A 19,715-nucleotide genomic window follows, 5' to 3' on the forward strand; every position below is an offset into this window, starting at 1 on the left:
ACAAGGAGAGGATCTGACAGATAAGAGATCAGCTTGCTCTCCTTGTTCTGTTAGCGGAGTGTGAGAGGCATGGGTCTACAGTATTTAGAAGCGAATAGGTTGAGATTCAAGAGATTTAGTCACAGCCTCATGATGTCTGCTATGAAAATGATGCAGATCAGAAATGCATGGGCTCAGAAAATATACCATGCATAAAGCCTTCCTGGGGAAATAATCACTGAACAGACACTTCAGAGCTTCAAAAGATGAACCCAAAATCAAGAACTCAAAATGAAGAAATCATGGGATAAAAAGGCTGTTAGCATCCCTGGGGGAGGCGTCGACAGAACCCCTATTCAACTTGTCCCAAAGCTCTGGAGGAGAATTTCCATCTCAGCAAACTGTCTCTGATGAAGTACCTTGGCTGCTTTGTTCACAGCTGTGTTCCCAGGGCCTACGACAGCGCCCGGCGCGGAACAGGTGCTCAGTGTACATTTGTCGTAGAACAAACTGGTGACATCAGTGAACTGGCAGCCCTGGGGAAGGGATGCTTGTGCCTTTTCCAGTGGCGTCTGGGTGTAGCTTCAGTGCAAATAAGTCCACTATAACCTGTAATCCTTCATTAAGCCTCTTCTTCCGGAAAGGCTTACAAACCACAGTCACGAGCCCAATTAAATGCCACAACTCCGCAGAAAGCACTAACGCGTGCCAAGAAATGTGGCTACTAGGAAATACCGCAAGATGTTTGTGTTGTTGTCTTTCTGTAGTAGGTGATTTTCTCCCCTGCATTCTACTTTTCTTCCCCCATCCCGTCACCCCCCCGCCCCCGGGTTTCACTTTAAAATGAAAAACAATGAATGCTACACCACATCTCCAAATTTGGTGTTGGGTCATCTCCCCAGGAATTCTCCCACGTGATGTCTGAGGCTTCTCTTTAGGTGTTGAGCAACGCAGGGATCTAGGAGACTTGTCACGGGTTGAAATTTACCTCCCCCCAATTCATACATTGAATTCCTAGCCCCCCGCCCCCGTACCTCAGAATGTGACCTTATTTGGAGATAGGGTTATTGCAGATGTAATTAGTTAAGGTGAGGGCCCCACTCCAAGATGGCTGGCGTCTTTATAAAAAGGGGACATTTGAAGACACAGGTGGGGAGGATGCCATGTGAATTTGAGGGCAGAGATTGGGGTGATGCTCCTACAAGCCAGGGAATGCCAGAGATTGCCAGCAACCTGCCAAAGCTGGGCGAGAGCCACATGACCAACAGATTCTCCCACACAGCCCTCAGGAGCCAACCCTGCCGACACCTTGACCTCAGGCTTCTAGCTTTCAGGACTGTGAGACTAAGCGTGTCTACTGTTGCAGCCACTTGGTGTGTGGTCCTTGGTTACAGCAGCCACAGAAAATGAACACAGAGCTCGTGGCCTGAGTGGCGGCTTTCAGCCCTAGGGTTTCTTCACTTCATCTTGTCCTGCTCTGTCTTTCCGTCTGTGTCCCAGTGGAGCAGACAGAGTCTCTTTGGTGGCGAGGAGTGTAGAAACCCCTGGACCGGATGAGGGAGGGTAGCCAAGGGGGAGGGAGGCCTCTGCCTCTTGGTCAAGGAGACCAAAGTCCAAAGTGGATTTTGGTAGAAAAAGTGAGACAAGGAAAGGCGACTGGGGCTGGATATTAGGGGAAGTGAAAGATGAAGTGGGAAGTCAGATTTGCAGTTGACAGGATTGGAAACAGGTTGACAAGTGAAGGATGAGGGGGAGGAGGGAGCAGTTTGGGGTGAAGGTCGTGAAGCATGTCAGGGGCTTCAGGGAACTGATGTCAAAGCCCCAGTTGATAGCCAAGGGGACATCTTGGTGGCTTCAAGGACACAGGTAGGACCGGGGGACGCTCTATGTCTGTTTCTGAGAGTCGGCATTTCCCTCTGCGTGTCCCCTTCCTGCCCTCTGATGTGCAGAGCCAGCCGTAGTTGCTTCCCCCAGTTGGCCCACAATGCTCGGAGGCCTTCCTGGAAGTGGGAGTTGGGAAGGCCGTTTCGTGCGGGGCAGCATTGGGCGATGGTTAAGAGCATGGGCTCCAGCCCCGTGTTACGGTGTGGGACCCCAGGGGACCTGTCCCTTCCTGGGAAATTCAGGGACTGTCCAGTGGACAGGAGCTGGCTTACTCCCCTTGGTTTTCATGGTCCACCCAAATAGGCTGAGTCCCTGGGAGCCTGTTTGCACAAAAAAGTGGTTCTTGAACTTGTGCATGCATCCGAGTCACCTGGGGGCTTGTGAAAGCACAGGTAACTGGGCCACACCCCAGAATTTCTGATGCAGTAGGTCAGGAATTTGTTTTCCTATCAAGTTCCCCAGCGATGCTGATGCGGCTGGTTTGAGGACCACATTTGGAGAACCACTGACAAAAACGTTCTTTGGGGTACACTGGGGACGGCCATGGCTTCCTGCTACCTCCTAGGGTGATCGCGTGCATGGAAAGTGAGACTGGGACCTATCTGATCCTGCTGGTTTGTAGGACCAAATATCTCACTCTGTGTTGTAGTTAGAGATTCATAAGAGGGCTCAGGGCTCCTGCTGCTTCCGCCAGTGACCATGAGAGCTAATATTTACATAGATCTCAAGGTGTACCAGCCAGTGTTCTAAGCACTTAACATATATAAACACGTTTGGTTCTCATAACAAACCTTTGAGGCAGGTACTCCTGTTGCTGTCATCATTTTCACTTTAAGATGAAGAAACTGTGGCTCAGAGAGGTTCAGTAACTTGTCCAAGATCACACAGCTGGTAGCCAACAGAGCTGGGATTTGAATCCAGAGTCCACGCTCTTATCCTGCATTAATCCCCTGACCCCGCAGGAGAGAGAGGGCAAGAAATGCCCCTAGTGATGTTGGCCATTCCATTTGGCCTCTCTTTGCCCTCACTCTCACCTCAAAAATGGAAATAGCGTTTCCCATCTCAGATGAAAGAAATGCCTTTACGTTTTAAAAACAAAAGCTGTCAGGATTAATTGGATAACAGCTGTCAAATTCTTGTAGCTCCTTAGAGGATGGTAAAAGAGGAGGAATAATTATTGCGCTATTTTCTATGCAGACCCTAGTACATTTGGGGGAGTCAATAAGTGTCTAATGATATTCTTGGTAATTAGCCATGATTGAAGGGGGACTGCTCACATCAGCGGAGAGGCCTCGCTGAGGTTGGGCCGTAGAGGGAGGCTTCACCTATGATGGTCAGTGACCAGAGCCCTGCCATCTCTAAGAGAGGTCCACAGGGTGTGACCCAGAGTACGAGGGAGACTTCTCCAGCAGATTAACATACTTGCCAGCCCTGGATGGAGAGAGGGGGCAGTACCGCTGGTCTGCCTGCCCAAGTTCAAGAACCTCTGGCTCATCAGGGCTTGCTATTAGAGACCAGCTAGGCTAATGATTCTCAAAGCGTGGCTTTCCAAGTGATTCTGATACATGCTTCACTTTGGGAACCACTGTTCTGGAGGAAAATAGCACTGACCTTGGAGCCAGACACACGTAAGCTTGAATCCTGGCACTGCCACCTTCTGGCTGTGTGACTTTGGACAAGTCACTGTACCTGAGTATCAAGTTCCTCATCTATACAATGAGGTTAGGAGGTTAGAGAGGTGGTTATAGGGTACTTGCTCTGTATCTACAATTCCTTCCAGTCACACCATGTTTAGAGTCTGTCTTGTTTCTTGGCTTTGAAAGAGTCTATTCCATCTGCTGGGAACATGCTTTCTGTGCCCTCTTCTCCTGTCTGACACCTGTGTAACCATAGGCCTCAGCATGGAGTTTATTTGCTCCAGCAAGTTGTTGTTTTCTTTCTTTGTCTACCTCCTCCCCCAGGTCAAGTCTGGGCTAGATGCCTCTCCATGTACACTCCCTGTCACAGGACTTCCCACATCCTCATAGCTGCCTTTTACTTGGCATAATCTCCACGAGGGCAAAAACTGTCCTGCTGACTGCTCTTTCTCTAGAGTGTCAGACACGTGGCAGGTCTGCAGGTAATAGTTGAGGTTAGAGCCAGTTTCATTCAATGTATAAAATGCTTGGTTCAGGGGGGTTTGGGGAGGAAACTGGTAGAGGGGTTAGCCTTCATGCGTGGAGTAGACCGAGGCATAGAGGTGCTAGCTGACATAGAGACGCAGTGGCAGAGGAAACAAATGGAGAAGGTGAGCCCTGGTGGCTGAGGATTTGAGGGGAGGCTGCTATGGAACTGGGGTACAGAAGACCTGTACCACACCTCTGCGGGGCAGAGGGCCCATCTGATGTCAGCATTAGACAGTGTAACACCCTCACGCCAGCCAACCACAGTCAGGTCTGCTGCTGAAGAACAAGATGGTGTGGGGGCATCTAGCCAGCACTCACGCTAAGGCCATCCTAGCATCTGTAGGGCAGGCGTTTTGCAAAACTCAGGGTACCTCTTAACTAATTGATGTACGCATGTATTTGTTTATTGTGGACAGGGTTAGGGGCCTTTGAGAAATAGATGGGCCCTCTCCCCAGAAAAAAAAGCATGAAAAGACAAACCTTCCCCAGTGTTGACCTTGCCACTCCATGGGTACGTGATGAGGTTGCTTTCAGAATCACACCCAGATGCTGTGGGGGAGATAAAAACATTAGGTGAGGCAAAGCAGACTTTAATACTTTACGTCTCTCCAAGCCTTGGTATTTTAAAACTTGGGAAATAATAGCAATGACCCACTTTAGTAAAGTGAAGGCAAGACAGCACTATTTTAACAGGCTTAGTCATCTCTTCGGTTTGCATTTTCCCCCCTTTTCCGTTTGTGGCTTTTCCCATTGCACATATACAGAATAATAATCTAGTATTTTCCATGGAGCATGGCAAACATGCTATATATGAAACACCATTGAACAGTCTCTGAGTGTAATTGGAGCATAAATGTAACTAATCAAAATATTATCATGCCAACAGATGTGTGAAGAGTTTGGAGATTTAAAAAATATATGTGTTTCAGTTCCATGTCATTTTAATTTAGAGATCTAGAGCTGCAGAAGCAAAGCCCAGTGAATGTCAAGAACAATTTGGGGTCTGACAGTGTTCCCGGCAGCCCTGTTGTTCTCTTTACTCTTAACATGACAGCAGTTTGACAACTGATTTCAGCTTTGCTCTTGCCTCCCACTCTGTGTCCCTCTTTCTACCTGCACCAGCTCCCCAGGGCAAGGCGAGCCAATCCCAGGGAGTGTATGATCACTCCTCACCAGCAAATACAACACGCCCACTTGTGGTGTGGAGCCTAAGAGCTAAACTAAATGATGATTAGACTTTCCTGGGTTTGAATGCTGGCTCTGCTGCTAGCTGTGTGGCCTTGGGCAAGTTACCTAACTTCTCTGTGCCTGAATTTTCTCATTTGTAAGAGAAGCTTGATAGTAGTGAGTACCTCTAAGGTTGATATTAGAATTAAATGAATGAATAGAAGTAAAATGTGATAGTATGTGTTTGCTGTTGTTATTAATGGGCTGATGTGACTAATAGAGGAAAGGAATTCTTGTGGGAAGATAAAAATGACTGTTTCTTCAGGAACAAGATCCAAAAAAAAGGGTCTTTCCTCCTTCACCTCTTTTCCATAAGGAGTCTAGTTAGAAAATCCAAGCCAGTCCTGGCTCCTTACTCGCCTCTAACTAGTCATGTGACTGGAACTCCTTGGAACTGTAGACTTTTCCAGCTGGAGGGAATTCCAGAAGCTCTAGCTGCCTACCTGTTTTCCAGGTGAAGAAATGGAGAGAGAATTGCTCGCTCACGGAGGCACCCTGTGACTAAGATGGATGCACAGGAAGGGGTCAGAGTCTGAAGGGAGAGTGACATTGTCTGCCCGTCAGTTCTGCCTTGACCTTGCCAAAGAGTTCTGCTATTTCCCACGTCAAAGAGCAACTCAGACAAACCTTTAGATTTCATCATTTATGTAGCCGAGTTCTCATTCCGTCCTGTGTTGGGTTCCTGTTGCTTGTCCTACAATAATGCTTATTTTTCCTCCTGGGTTGTTGAGATATTACGCTGAGATGTTGGGGGAGGCGAGTTTTGTTGTTATAGGTGGGGAGGACCCGGTGTGCCCTGTGATGTTTACCTGGGTCTGGTTTCATCATCAGGTTGGTATAAGGTCCAAGAGGAGAATGTCGCGTGAAAACTTTTGTTTGGGTTTTGGTTTGGGGAGCCAAGGGGATGAGAGGACGATAAGGGTTTAGGTTTAGGTTTTATTTTGCTTTGTCTCCATCACGGTTCTCCTCCCCTCTCCTGCCTCCCTGCCCCGCCTTCTTTTCCTCGCCTGAACTCCATTTCTCTGGTGTCACTACCTCCCTTTCCCCTTCCTCCTCCCTCCCCATCTCCCTTTGTGCCTCCGCTCCTCATCTTTCTTCCTGTGTGCTCCTCTGTTTTCTTCTCCTTGCCTTATTTCCCCCAGTCTTCCTCTCTTTCTTCTCTTTTCTCTCTCCCTCTTTCCTTCTCCTTCTGTCTTTTTCTCAGGGTTGGGGAAGCAATGCAGATGCCCAGGGACCTGGTCTTGGGGGGAAAGGTCCATGTTGACAGCCCCCTTCCAGCAGCGCCTTCAAATCCAACCACCTGAGTTTAATTCAGTTTTTCAGCTACATTATCCACACCTACATGGATTATCAGATAGCTGTTTCTTGGAGAATTGCCTTAACACATTTGCATATGAAATGCTTAAACCTCAACTTATTGGTCTGAATGAATGATTACAGAAATAGCTATTACTTGTTCACACAAACTGACTCTGACAAAAACCTTCACAAGTGTTCAGTGCCTTTGAAACTCCAGGATGTATTTTCTTTGTTCTAAATAGATATTATGTATCCATTAAGCTGTAATTAATCCCCCCTCCCCCATTTTCTGGTGTATTAGAAAGGAAGCACATTTCTTTCCTTTTTTTCTGACACATGATAATTAGAAGGCTTTCATTGATAGTATGAATAATGTCGAATGATATGTTTGTTACCCTGGCTATTGGTAAATTATGTTTGTGATTGGCAGTGATTATTAGTTTTCATGATGCTACTGGTAGAACTCTGTTTCTCTTCCACATATATTTTCTTACTTTATGATGCATTGTGTCTTTTGACATTTTTGTGCTCCCTGCCCTTTTCTTGTGCTCAGACAGTGAAACTTCATCATTCTGGACTTTTACGTTAGGCCGTGTCCAGGAGGGCTGTAACAGAGGTATGGATAGGGTCAGCAATGCAGGAGTAACCGTTCTCTGGGCATTAGGGAAAGCCACAGAGAGACGTGCACTTAAGTAATTTAGTGAAGGACCATGGCTGGGCCAGGCAGTGTGGATTTCAGCAACAGCATCACCTGAGCAAAAACCCATAAAGCAGGGAAGTCTGGAGTGTGTATTAGTTTCCTCTTGCTGCTGTAACAGCAATTTCTGGAGGTCAGAAGTCCTAAATGGGTTTCACTGGGATGAAATCAGGGTGTCTACAGGGCCGTGTTCCTTTCTGGAGGCTCTGGAGGAGAATCTTTTCTTGCCTTTTCTAGTTTCTAGAGGCCACTTGCTTTTCTTGATCCATGGCTTATTCCTCCATCTTCAAATCCAGCAGCATAACATCATCACATCCCTCTCTGATTCTGCCTCTTCTTCGTCTCTCATCCAGAATAACCCTCCTATCGCAGGGTCATCTGATTAGCAATTGTAATTCCATCTGCAATATTAATTCCCCTTTGCCACGTAAGGTAGCATATTCACAGGTTCCAAAGATTAGAACACGGGCGTCTTTGGGAAGCAGTTATTGTACTTACCATAGAGTGGATGAGGGCTGTGTAGGGGAGAGTATTCAGTACAAGGAAGGAGACAGAGGAAGGATATGGAGGCCTCCAAACATCCCCGTGAAAGACTCTGGACTTTATCGGTAACAGGGAGTTTCTTATAAAGGAGGAGTTTCCTGGAAGTTTAGGACACGTCACAGTTGGTTTTACATCTCAGGAAGATGGTTCGACTTGCTGTTGCATCAGATGGTGAAAATTAAGGACTACTGGTTAGAAAGTTGTTACAAACATCCGTGAAACAGACAAACAGAAAGTCCATGACACATATGTCACGCATGTGAGCTAGGCCAGCGGCTATGGGAGTGGAGAGGAAGAAGATGATGTGAGAAATACAAAGAAGAAGCATCCGCAGAGTTTGATGACTGATCAGTTGCAAGGGGTGGAAATGGGGCAGCAGGTTTTATTTTTGTTCTCAGTAGAGTCTTTGCTATTTTCTTCTTCAGTCTACTGAGGTCTCTCCACTATACTGAAAACTTTGGGGAATGGGAAAGACAGAAAGGAGCTATTTTTTGAGGACCTCCAATGCAGCAGTCCTTATTTAGATACTTTATAAATTATTTCATTTAATCTTCATGACCACAGTATAAGATGTATTTTTGTGGCCATTTTGCCAAAAAGGCAACTGAGACTCACAGAGTTCAGGAGATTTATCTGAGATTATCCAGGCAGAAGAGGGGTAGCTGGGATTCCAGTCCAGACCAGGTAACTCTAGGGCTGCCTGGTGAGTGTCTCGCATTTATCCCTGCATACCAGGACTAGGGGTTCAACGAGTAGCTGTTGAATTGCATTTTAGAGCTGAGGCTGTGAGTGCCCTGTGTGTGCATACTTCCCCTAAAAGGCATTTGGAATGGTTAAGAACTCTCTGCCACCCGGAGGCAACGTGTTTTCTTTTTTTCCCTCTTAAATAGCTTTTTGAGGAACCACTACTGTGGCCATACAACTCAGGCACAGTGGATAGAATTCTCCAAGGTGCACACTGAAACAGGAGTCAGGAAACCTGACCCTGAGCCTTCATTGTGTTGTGTGACCTTGGGCAAGTCCCTTTCCCCTGCTGGGATTTCTAAAGTGAGTTGGTTGGATTAGTTAAGCTCTTGTGTCTCACCTGGCTAGTTTGTTATGCTTTATGAATAATCTTCAATTTCTAGACCATCATTATTCAATAGAACTGTCTACGATGATGGAAATTTTGTCTCTCGTCGCTGTACAATATGGTGTCTACTGAGTCGTTGGACTCTGGCTCGTGTGTCTAGCCAGAAATGAATTTTTAATTTAATTTTAATTAATTTTAATTTGAATAGGCACATGTTGCTGTTAGCTACTAAATCAAAGAGTGCAGTTCTAGACCCTAAAGTCTCTGCTTATTGAACAAGTATAATTGGTGTGTTTATGACTTTCTACCTCTGTAGTTTTGGACAGAAAGCCTTTGCCTGTCTCTTCCTCTCTGTTCCTTGTTTTAAAACAGGGCTAGCGTGGCACCACCTTATTAGGCTGCAGAAAGAGGCCTAGATCAATGCCTGGCAGGTACTAAGTTCTCAATAAACAACAGTGACATCAAACGTCATAAATTGCATTTGGCTTGTTGCCACCTGCTGCTGGCCATTTGTTATGAAATTAACATTTATTGAGTCAAGTCCAGTATTGCATATAATACGCACTGAAAATAGATCAACAGCTCGGACGTGTAGCTTTCATTATCCCATTTTATAGATGAGGACATTGAGGCCCAGGGAGGTTGTTTGACTTGCTCAAAGTCATGCAACTAAGAAATGACAGAAGTGGGACCGAAACCCAGTTTTCTTGACTACAGATCCAGGACTTGTTCCATGCCGTCGCAGCTGCCTTGGCTTCGGGCAGCATTTGGGTCCCTGCCGCCGTCCGCTCCCTTCACGTAGGTGATGGCACTGGAAGCTGGCGGGGCCACCTGTCTGCAGGGACAGCTCTGAGCTCTCCGAGCTCCAGGCCCTCAGCTGCCAGTGGCAAGCACACTCATGTAATCTTAATGAACAATGTGCAAAGCCATTAAAAACTCAATTAGGGCTTTCTTTTTACTGCCGACGTGAGGAAATGCAATCCTGAGGTGCTCATGTGTAAACACAATAGCCACCATCTGCTACGGAGAAGCATTTGCCTCCAAAAAGGGGATCTATGCCGCAGACACATCAATAACGGGGCTCTTATCAAGGCATTACTATGCACGAAGGGGAAAAAATGCAAAATTTATGGCCAGCCAGAGAGTACTTCCTGGTTTAATTCCACAGTTTTTGGTACTATGTATAATAACTATGAGGAAACTAATGCTGTTTTATGTTCCTGATCACGCCAGTGGATTTTTGGGGGGAAAAAAAATAAAAAAGAAGAAGAAGAGAAGAAAATGTATTTACAGTCTTTCTCTTTCTTGTTTCTGACTGATCTCGACATAATGACGGGCTCATTTTTGATCTCCAGGAAACTGACAGCCCCGAGATGATATTAATTAAGCCAACCTGTTGATCAAAGAGGGCCCCACTGAGCTGCTGATATATGAGGGCTTTCATTCCTGAACAGTCTCTAAAACGGCAGGCCTGTGCTCAACACAGAGATGTGGCTCCTTTCCTTTCTGGAGGATGTGGCCAGACCTCTGTAAGGTGGACTAGGTATGTATAGGGTCTACAGATGGCAGGATCCCACCCTTTCCAGAGACACTATACTTGCCTTGCCAGAGGCTGTGGCTTCTTGCCTCTGTGCCTTTGCACATGTGGTTTGCTCTGCTTGAAATGCCCTCCCAAATTACCACCGGGCCCAATTCCCCAGAAGGGATCCCAACTGGGAAAGAGGAGAGGCACGCACATTTTGATGTGTAGAGTTCAGATCTGTTCCGCCGGTATCTCTTTACATCTGCCGATCTACACTAACCTGATGGGGCTGACAGTATTCCTGGGAAAGGGATGCCAGGAGAGAAAAAAAAAAAAATGAGCCCTGTGCAGTTAGGATATGAGACTACTGGAGGGAGCCTGTTGCAGGGAGTGACTGCCTGGCCATGGATGGAGGAGGAAACCTATCACAAAGGATGATGCTCAGTGGAATTAAGAGCTGAGCTGTAGAGGGCAGTGGTGCTGGGTGAGCACAGACCCTGATGGAGGAGAAAAAAGAGCCACGTGAGTTTGCAGAAAGAGTTGCCTCTTGAAGCTTGTAGGCTTTGGGGCCAAAGCAGTTCTATTGTATGTCCCCTGAGCCTGTCCCAGGGCACAGAGACAGTAACAAGGGCCTGCCCAATTGCTGAGACATCACAAATGATGGCAAAGGCATATGAAGGATTTGTACCTGGAAGTGCCATGAGGGTGAGGTGACTGGTGTCATTAATTGGGGTGCCTTGGGAACTTTTGGAAATACACAGGGAGTGTTGCTTGGAGCTGGAGTTTAAAGCTGGTCCCATTCCCTTATCAGGGTTCACAATATGCTCAGTCATTGGTGTGGTTTCACTTCTATTCATTCTTCAGATTCCAGCTCAGCTTAGTCCAATCCTGGAAGATGTCCTGACCCACGCTGGCTGAGTTAGGCACCGCTGCCCCTGTGTCTTGTACTCCTGGCTGTGCTCCACTCCAGCGAGCCTGGATTTGCTGCATGGTCCGCTGTGATTGCTGCCGCTGCAACTCAGGGGCACCTTCCTCCACAGCTACTGCCCTCTCCACACAGTCTCTGCTTCACCGAGTCCTGGTTCATCTAGTCACTAGTGTCCGGTTCAGGAATTGGGTTTGGGTGCACCTTTTTGTTGAAACTCAGATCATGTGCCTTAGTCTTAGCTGCAGAGGAGGCTGGGAAAGAGGGCATCTGGCCTTTTCCATTTCCAGAAAGGAAGATGGGCTCTGCTTAAAAAATTGAGGGGTTCCCCAGACACAGCAAGGGAGTTCAGATATTGAGTGGCCAGACCACAGGGCAAGTTTCTGCTCTAGGTCATCAGTCTGCTGAACTCGGAGGATGGCCTGAGAGCAGCCACACACGGGGAGTGGTACCTGAGGAGCCATGGGTGACACAGGGGTTACACTGGCTAGCTGCCCTGATGAGTTTCCACTGCTGAAAGGTGGATCTTCCCTGCTCTGTCCCCAAAACTGTTTCTTTTTTCTGTGTAGATTGGGAGCCAAATGATTCACCCCACGTTTTGCTTTTTATACGATACTCCCCTTCTAAGTCGTTCATGATGTGATATGATACCGTAAAGAACCTTCTGTGCTCACATAGGAACACTCAGATTCCCTAGGGCACCTGCGGTTCAGACAGTGTATGCCTGCTGGCTTCTGATTCGGTCAGTGCTTAGGAGATGTATGTGGTTATATTAACACAGATATCTGGAAAGGTGCATATATTATCTTACATGACAAAAGGGGCTTTGCAGATGTGATTAAATTAAGCATCTTGCAGTGGAGAGGTGATTCTGGATTGTCTGAGTGAACCCAATGTGTAGGGTCCTTATAAGAAGGCAAGTCAAAGTTGGAAAAAGTTGTATCTGTGGAGCTAGAGGTTGGAGCAATGCCCTTTGAAGATGGAGGAACGGGCCGTGAGTCAAGGAATGCAGGCAGCCACTAAAAGCAAGGAAATACTCTCCTGAAGCCTCCAAAATGAAAACAGCCCTATGACACCTTGAGTTTAGATTTCTGACCACCAGTATCATGAGAGGTTAAGTTTGTGTTGTATGAAGCCACTGAGTTTGTGGTATTTAGTTACAGCAGCGATTGGACACTAATCCAGGGTCTAAATCTTGTGTCCCCAAGCCTCCACCTGCTTGACTGCCAGCTGTCTTTCTGCCCTCCTAAGGCTCTCTCCAGTCACTCATGAGACGCCTTGGGCATGTCACGAGTGCATGAATACAAATAAGATCAGTTATCTGTGTTGCCCCCTTCAGGGCTCCCCTTGGAAGCCCACTGCCTGCGTGGCATAGGAGACCCTCAGCACGCCTGCTGCTGTGGGTGCCCTTCCCAATGTCACAGTACCCCCTCCTGTGGGGCGGGGCGGGGCGGGTGCTGCTGACCTCCCCCACCACCCCGCCACATCCCCAGACGTTCCTCTCTCACACTCTGTCACTTGGACTCCAAGGCAGCACCGCTCATTCCCCCCGCCTCACTAGGACATTCCTGAACAGGACTCCATCCTGCTGTTCTCTTCCGGCCTATTTCTTCTGTCCTTTGTGGGTAGTCTCGGTGCAGTGGGATGGGTGTCATCATTTTCTTTCTTCTGTTTCTTTCCATTTTCTTATTTATGTCTCTGAGCCTTGCACCCAAACACATACCTTTCTGTCTAGTCTACAGGCCAGAGAATTCATATCAAGTCACATGAGTCAACATGAGGGGTCAGGATGGTGGTAACGGGGAACATGGTTTGTTACCCTAACCCAACCGAACTCTAGCCCTGCTGAGACACAAGGTGTCTTAACGAAGGTCCAGGATGTTTCTCTGCTTCTCAAGGATTTATTCTTGGAGTCCATTCTTTTCATTCTCCTCTTTCTTTCTGCTTCTTTTTACCCAAGGACACTGCTCTTAATGATGTCCCTATATGGAGCGTCTTGCAGCCTTGCTTAGTAACGATCATTTCTTATGTTATCTCCCTAAATAAAGGGACTTGTAGGAAGTAGGAGCCCTACAGGGATGCCAAAATAATAACGATAATGCTGGTTGCAGAAATAAACTTCACATATTCAACAGCTTAACAACCCAATAATGGTTTATTCCTTGTTTACTTAAAGTCCAAAGTGAGTGTTCCTAATAGTGGGTGGCCTTCCTTATGGTTATGGTCATTCAGGGAACTAGGCTTCTTTAATTGTGGCTTTGCTGTCACTTAGGCTCTTAAAATCCTAATCTTGGATGGGAAAAAGACAAAGCAGCAGTGATTCTGGAACCTTAATGTGCGTACAAGTCACTTCATCATCTTGATAAAATGCAAATTCAGATTCAGTAGACCTGGGCTGGGGCCTGAGAGTCTGCATTTCTTACCAGCTCCCAGGTGATGCTGAGACTTCTGGTCCAAGAATCATCCTTTGAAGGATGAGATAATGGAGGGTGGAGCAGTGGGAGTTGGGGGAGGGTGGAGGTTGTCCACTTTTAAGCATCAAGTCTGGAAGCAGCAGACTTCATACTCAGGCCCTGTTGGCTGGAAGGCAGTGGCATGGCCTCACCAAACTCTGAAAGGAAACTGGGGAATATAGTCCAGCTATGTGCCCAGAGCACAGAGGACAGGTTTGTTAATCAGTCAGCAATTTCTACTGCATGAAGACTTGATGGAGGGCCAGGCATTTTCACTGGCTGCCTGTGGCACCATCCTTTATTAACAATCATGGAGGTTGCAAGATGGAGAGGATGCATGGATGTTACATGGAGTCTGCTTCACCACTGGGGCTAGGATGCAAAGAAGGGGGAACCTGAGCTGGTGGAAGGGAAACCTTCCTGACTCTCTGCTGTGGAAACTAAGAAGCCTGGTGTGAATTGGAAGGAGCATAGGAGCTTAAATGTCCATGGGGCATCCCGGGATTCTGAGTGGAGGGAGCCAGACACTGCTTGTTTCTCAGGCTGCCTTCCCTACCTGTAGCTGTGTCTTGCCCTCCCTTTGTGGCCAGGGTCTTGTGAGTCATCACTTATCTGTCCCAGGGAAACCTTTGGAACTCTGTGGGATATGAGTCAGCAAACAGAGGTGGGCATGGATGCCAACCTCGCTCTGTGCCTCAGTTTCCCCCCTGCAGTGAGTCCTTCCTCGCTGCTTCAGCTGGGAGTTTGTGATAATTAGAGACAACGTCTGACAGGGGACAGCTCTCCATGTACCCTGGGTCACTGCCTGGCTCTAAACTAGGAAACTTGACTCTCTTGGAAACATGGGAAGATAACTTTTGCTCTACTTTCAGCATCTCCTACCCCAGGGGGTGGGTGGAGTTTTCTGATTGGTGGGATGTCAAAAGTCTGGTAGCCATTCGTTCAAGTTCCTGTCTTTATCACCTTGCTTCTTGTTGGCTCATTTTGCGATGAGCCCTAGGGATCTGGGTGGAGTCGGAAGGAGTCCTTGATCCTGCAGCTGCTTTGCATGCTGGTTCCGGGAAGAAAATGCAGGAAGCCTAATTTGGCCTCAAGTCCAAGTTCCTTTCTCTAGTGCAATTTTGTGAATAATGAAGTGGAGAATTTGAGCTCTCGCTCTCTCCTGTGTCTATTTTTTAAAATTAACTAATTTATTGGCTGCGTTGGGACTTCATTGCTGCACGCGTGATGAGCGGGGACTACTCTTCATTGCAGTGCGCAGACTTCTCATTGCAGTGGCTTCTCTTGTTGTGGAGCACGGGCTCTAGGCGCAAGGGCTTCAGTAGTTGTGGCTCGCGGGCTCTAGAGCACCAGTTCAGTAGTTGTGGTGCATGGGCTTAGTTGCTCTGTGGCATATGGGATCTTCCCTGCCCAGGGATCAAACCCATGTCCCCTGCATTGGCAGGTGGATTCTTAACCACTGTGCCATCAGGGAAGTCTTTCCTGTGTTTATTTTTAAATTTGTCAGAACCCAGAGGAGACAGGCTACAAACGACTGGTACCCTCTAGAACCCTGATGAGATACGGATTGCCCAGAACTTATCTGGCAGCTGTTAGTCTTTTGGGGATTAGGGTGAAAGAATGAGGCTACTTATCGCTATTCAAGTGGCTCATCTTGGTTGAGCATAAGTAGTCTTAAGGCTTCATTCTGATTGAAGATTTTAGTGGCTAAAATAAGATTTCAAAGCAATGGTAGTTTCTAGGTGGGAATATTCATTCCAGAATCATTTGAGTTTATCTACTGTGTTTTATGATGCAGTTTGTTTCATGGAATCATAAGACTCTAAGTCACAGAGTTCAGCCCTCACAGTTGATTGTGGAATTTCCTTAGATGTCTCCTCCATTTGTCCAGGCTCTGTTTAGCCACCAGCAGGGATGAGGAACTGACTTTGTCTCTGGGCAGTCCATCCCATTTTGCATCCCTTCGACTTGCTAAAAGGTCCTTTGAACTGAAATGTGCCTCCCTGTGGTTTCTTTCATCAGTCTGCTCTCTCAGGTGACCTTCATCAATGAGCTATTGTCACAATAATGTGCCTAACATACCAAGAGGGGACTCAGTGGTAAACAACAGTGTGTGTGTGTGTTCTCACACTCCTGGGTCTGAGCCTCCATCGTGGATCGAGGGATCCAGGCTGGGCTTGTTGGCTATGTGGCTGTGCTTCAGCTGCGTGGGTGGCCTGGCCTGATTCTTCACTATTCTTTGAGCTTAGTTCTCTTCCGCATGTGTCTGTCCTTGATCCCAACCTGAGAGGCGCAGTAGCTACCTGGGGCACATTCTTCTCGTGGAAGGTGGCAGTAGTGCACAGGGGTAAGGCAAGCACGTTTCAAGCCTCATTCTGTTAGCATCCTGTTGACCAAAGCAAGTGGAGCCCAAAGGCGTGGGATGGGGACATGATCTCTGTCTCTGCTGGGAGGGACTGCAAGGCCAAAGGCCAAGGGCATGGACCCACGGAGGGGTGAAGAACTTGAAATAACCATTTAATCAGTCAAAGGAACTCCAGAGAGGCTCACTTCCTTTCTGGGAGATAGCCTTTTCCAATGTTTGAAAATAATAGTCATGTTTTCTGCAGACAGTAAAAATAGGATAAACTTTGAGGTGAGAGAAAATCTGTGTCTCATCCCTCCCTTGTCTGAGTGGTCCAGGGCAAGTCACTCGGTCTTGAAATAAAATGAAAACCCCCTTCTCCCAGGGTTATTCTGAAAATTAAATTGAACAATATATAAATAAGACACTAAGCATCACACTGGTATTCCTTAAGTGCTTAGCAGATACTTACCCTCCATTCCATCTTTCAGTTGATTCTCACATTTCTTCAAGGTCTCCTTCGCTTACTCGAATATACTGTACTTTTTATATGTCCTCCTCTGATATATTCCTTGTACTAATACCAGGCTCCAGGTGGAATATGTTAGAACAACACTCAGGTGTTGTAGGGTCTCTGCTTCCAATGAGACAATCCGAGCTCAAATGAGGGTATGTTGCACCTTGTTTCACCCACGGAGGTTGCAGTTAGCTAAATTCCTGGGTTTTTATTCCATGCATCCTGTTGGAGCTACTGGTTTTAATGTTTGTTGGTTTGTTTTTTTTCTTTACATGTTTATAGACTGTTTACTTTGTAGAAATACTTCGTGTATGTTACCATCTCTTAATTCTTAAAACCACCTTAGCAAGTAGGATTTTTTATTCCCAGTTACAGAAGGGGATACTCAAGAGAGGAAATGTGAGTTCCTGGGGATCAGCCAGACCCTTCTAGAGGGACTGGATTTCTGGCCACTGTGTTTATGGCTGTGACTGATTTTCAGAAGGATTTTCTCTCTCTCTCCTTGCCTCTACCTCCCGCCCCCTTTGTGGGTCTCCAGGATCCTTCATGATGGTGAACAGCTCTGGGAGGGCCTCTGGCCAGAAGGCCCACCTTCTCCTGCCGACCCTGAAGGAGAATGACACCCACTGCATCGATTTCCATTACTACTTCTCCAGCCGCGACAGGTCCAGCCCAGGGGCCTTGAATGTCTATGTGAAGGTGAACGGCGGGCCCCAGGGGAACCCCGTCTGGAATGTGTCTGGGGTCGTCACCGAGGGCTGGGTGAAGGCAGAGCTTGCCATCAGCACTTTCTGGCCACACTTCTACCAGGTATGGTGTTTTACCATAGTTTGATTTTTTTTTTTTTTAAAGTAATAATCTATCTGTACACCTCTTGCCCTGTTTAGAGTTTAGGTCTAGAAAGGACTTCATTTACTCCCTTGTTCAACTTGTGTTTACCAAGCTGCTTCTCCTAACAGCTTGGTAGGATGCAGAAGAAATCCTATACAGCCCCTGTCTCCCTGGAGGTTGCAGCCTGTAGGAGGAAACTGATTGATAAATAAACACTTACAATATAGTAGGATGCATGTGGATTCCACAGGATGCTGGAGGAACGTAGATATTGAAGCCTTCTATAAAATAATTTCTTATATCAATCTGATGAGGGAGACCCTCTTATTATGCCTATTATACACATGTAAAACTGAGGTTCGGAAAGATGAGATAACCAGTCACATATTGCCCCTGGGGAAGAGGGTGTTTGGAAGTGAGACAATTAGGATGGCTTCTAAGAGGACCAGACAGCTTAGGCAGAGACTTAAAGATGAATAAATAATTATTGAAAAAGGAAAAGAAAGGTGCTTGAGTTGACAGGGGTAGTGCATGCCACGGGCTGGAGGAGTAAGTGAGAGATTTTGGCCGAGTTTGGAAACTAGATTGTTTATAGGTCGAAAAGGAGATTTACTGGGAGCTAAGCCTGCAGGGATGTGCAGGTCATGGGGGGCTTTGAATGCCAAGCTAAGGAGAGTAAATTTATTCTCTAGCCTAGAACAGCGCTACTCAAGCCATCTGTGGTGGAAGACCAGCTTTTTCTCAACTCACTGTGGACCAAACTGCTATAAAAGTGTCACAGCAGTGCCAAATTGCTGGAACACTTTCTAAACGCCTCTTATCTCATTGTAGACTGATAACACACACTGTACAGGGTGCCACCAGCCCATGGAGCATGCTTAGAGGAACACAGCTCCAAGTTGTCATGACATGGGACTGTCGAAAGCTTTGTTTTGTTTTTTTTTTTTGTTTCTTTTTTTAAACTGTGTTATTAAGGTGCAATTTACCTATCATAGAATCCACTTAAGTATGCAATCCAGTAATTTTTAGTAAATCTATTGAATTGTACAGCCATCACCATAAACCAGCCCTAGAACATTTTCATCCCCTGTAAGATCCCTTGTACCTGTTTGCAGTTAATCCCCATGCCTACTGATGGGAAGTTTTAAGTGAGAAAGTGATGTAGTCATATCTACTTTTGGAGAAATCTCTCTGGAGTCTGAAGCAGAACAGGGACCTAAGGGTGGTAAGGTGAGTGGCTTGGAGATTTGTAGGCATCCTTCAGTTCAAAACCCATGGTATAGTTCTTTCAGAGGTACCATGAAAGCAGTTATAGACAATATGTAAGTGAATGGATGTGGCTGTGTTCCAATAAAACTTTATTGTACAAAAATAGGTGCTGGACCAGATTTGGCTTCCAGGCCACAGTTTGCTGAACCCTGATATAGGTGATAAAGCTGAGGTCTAGGACTTCCTAGGTGGTGCAGTGGTTAAGAATCCACCTGCCAACGCAGGGGACATGGGTTCGAGCCCTGCTCCAGGAGGATTCCACATGCCGCGGAACAACTAAGCCTGTGCGCCACAACTGTTGAGCCTGTGCTCTAGAGCCTGCGAGCCACAACTACTGAGCCCATGTGCCACAGCTATTGAAGCCCACGCGCCTAGAGCCCATGCTCTGCAACAAGAGAAGCCACTACAATGAGGAGTCCATGCACCACAACAAAGAATAGCCCCTGCTCATCGCAACTAGAGAAAGCCCATGTGCAGCAACGAAGATCCAACACAGCCAATAAAATAAATAAATAAATAAATTTATTAAATAAATAAAGCTGAGGTCCAGAGATGGACAATGAAGTCCAGGCGCTGAGAGCAAATCATTGGCGAAGCTGGGACCAGAGCCCTGGTGCCCTGGTCTCAAAACTGCCCCCGTTTCACTGAGTATAAATGTCAATTGTCTCCGTAAGTCCATGGATCCCCTCGGGGAGGCCTTAGGGTTCCAATTTGAAAACCCCCTACCTAGGGTCTGCTGCAAATGGACACGGGATGGGGCCACAAGTGCAAGTATAAAGAGCAGGAAAAGTGACCCACAAGACGGATAGACCTGCCGTTGGCCGTTCTCTTCGATGGGGTATAGAGGGGAGAAAAGGACATATCTTGGGCATCTCTTATGTCCCATCTCTGTGGCAAGCATATTGCCTCTCATTTCTTTGATAGTAACTCCTTTGTTGGGTAGCAGCATGTCCTGTGTTCCAGAGAAGGGGGTATTATTTGTCGATTG

The 19,715-nt window shown here is 46.8% G+C and overlaps 1 protein-coding gene across 1 annotated transcript in view; it reads left to right on the forward strand.

The window, feature by feature from the left end:
* Nucleotides 1-19,715, forward strand: part of PTPRT (protein tyrosine phosphatase receptor type T) — a 1,046,874-nt gene that overhangs the window by 353,573 nt on the left and 673,586 nt on the right. Inside the window, exon 3 of the mRNA XM_057701613.1 lies at nucleotides 17,166-17,437. Within this exon, the coding sequence (XP_057557596.1) occupies nucleotides 17,166-17,437 (272 nt within the window). The remainder of the gene's footprint in view (nucleotides 1-17,165; nucleotides 17,438-19,715) is intronic.

The sequence above is a fragment of the Hippopotamus amphibius genome, chromosome 12 (genome assembly GCF_030028045.1).
Source record: "Hippopotamus amphibius kiboko isolate mHipAmp2 chromosome 12, mHipAmp2.hap2, whole genome shotgun sequence".
NCBI classification, from domain to species: domain Eukaryota; kingdom Metazoa; phylum Chordata; class Mammalia; order Artiodactyla; family Hippopotamidae; genus Hippopotamus; species Hippopotamus amphibius.